This window comes from Egretta garzetta, unplaced genomic scaffold, assembly GCF_000687185.1.
Source record: "Egretta garzetta isolate BGI_Z169 unplaced genomic scaffold, ASM68718v1 scaffold234, whole genome shotgun sequence".
In the NCBI taxonomy this organism is placed as follows: Eukaryota; Metazoa; Chordata; class Aves; order Pelecaniformes; family Ardeidae; genus Egretta; species Egretta garzetta.
The window spans coordinates 597,579-598,685 of record NW_009259528.1 but is presented as its reverse complement, the minus strand read 5'-3'; the positions used below and the strand labels follow the sequence as shown (position 1 = coordinate 598,685).

Sequence of the window (1,107 nt, the reverse complement as noted above, 5' to 3'; positions counted from 1 at the left end):
TTTTTTTTTTGCACTTTTTGACACAGTCACTGCAGACTCTACAGAATCGAGGCGACCGAACCTTCCTGTGTCTATCATCCCATCTGTAGCGTGGTGCAACAGGTAGAAAGATTTCTTGATCTTACCCAAGGCAGGTATTTAGAAACCTTCATATAGTCATTTGCTAGAAAATGGCTTACAGCCCAATCTTTGGGGCAAGAGCTATGAAAAGTATGTTTTCCCAAGAAAATAATGCTTTATTCCCAGACGTGACTGGAAAGACCAGAACTTATGATATAAAAGCTTTCATTTATGCTGTCGCATCATATACAAAGGAACATGGTGATGGGTAAATGCAAATCCCAAATCTATTAACAAGAAATGTATAACAGTGCATGATAAGTTAAATTTTCTTTATTGTTGTCCAACGCAGATCCTTTGGAGAGAAAAAAAGATCACAGTGCTTACCAGGTAGGAGGTGTTGGCACTGGGACCAGGTCCCTGCCCCTCGGCTGCCCGTCGGCGCGCCGTTACGTGTCGTTCACCAGGCGGCTGTATTTCACCTGCCTGCCCCGGTGCAGCACCGGCCAGGGGAAGGGCCAGTGGTAGGAGCGAGGTACAATTCCTTGGACATTCTTTTCAAAGTACTGGAAGGGCTTGTACCACCAGACCCTTGCTAGGAGGTTGGTTTGGGAAGCTTCTTTTAGCACCTGCACAGAGATAACCACAAAAAAAGAGAATTACAAAGGAGCAGGTCACTTACTCGCATGACTTCACCGCACGACTCTCGCTGGTGTTCATCAGTGGGGTCTGGCTTACAGCTGCTTCCCAAAATGTCCCGGTACCTAGGAACACCTCCCAAGCAGATCTGCATGGACAACGGTCAAGAGGAGCCAAGCCACTTCTCCACAGCCCCCCTGCGCACACCAAACGTTGCTCCCAAGACCTCAGCTGCTCAGTGGCCCCACAGGAAAAGAACAAATGGCCCAGAAGAGCAGCCTCTTCCCTCCTTTGGGCATGAAAAGACCACCCGAAGCCCAGCCGTTCCCATAAGGATCTCTGGAGTTAGATGTGGCTCAAGAATCGCTTGGGAGCCTGGCCGCGTGCCTGCCGAGCGGCGAGCACGGC

At 49.6% G+C, this 1,107-nt stretch overlaps 1 protein-coding gene across 13 annotated transcripts in view; it reads right to left on the bottom strand.

Moving 5' to 3' along the window:
* The window catches only part of SGMS1 (sphingomyelin synthase 1), a 76,446-nt gene that overhangs the window by 4,779 nt on the left and 70,560 nt on the right, over positions 1-1,107 (bottom strand). For all 13 annotated transcript variants that reach the window (XM_035893063.1, XM_009637541.2, XM_035893065.1 and 10 more), the window contains one exon: positions 474-689. In XM_035893063.1, coding sequence (XP_035748956.1) covers positions 510-689 — 180 coding nt within the window. In that variant the 3' untranslated portion in view covers positions 474-509. The remainder of the gene's footprint in view (positions 1-473; positions 690-1,107) is intronic.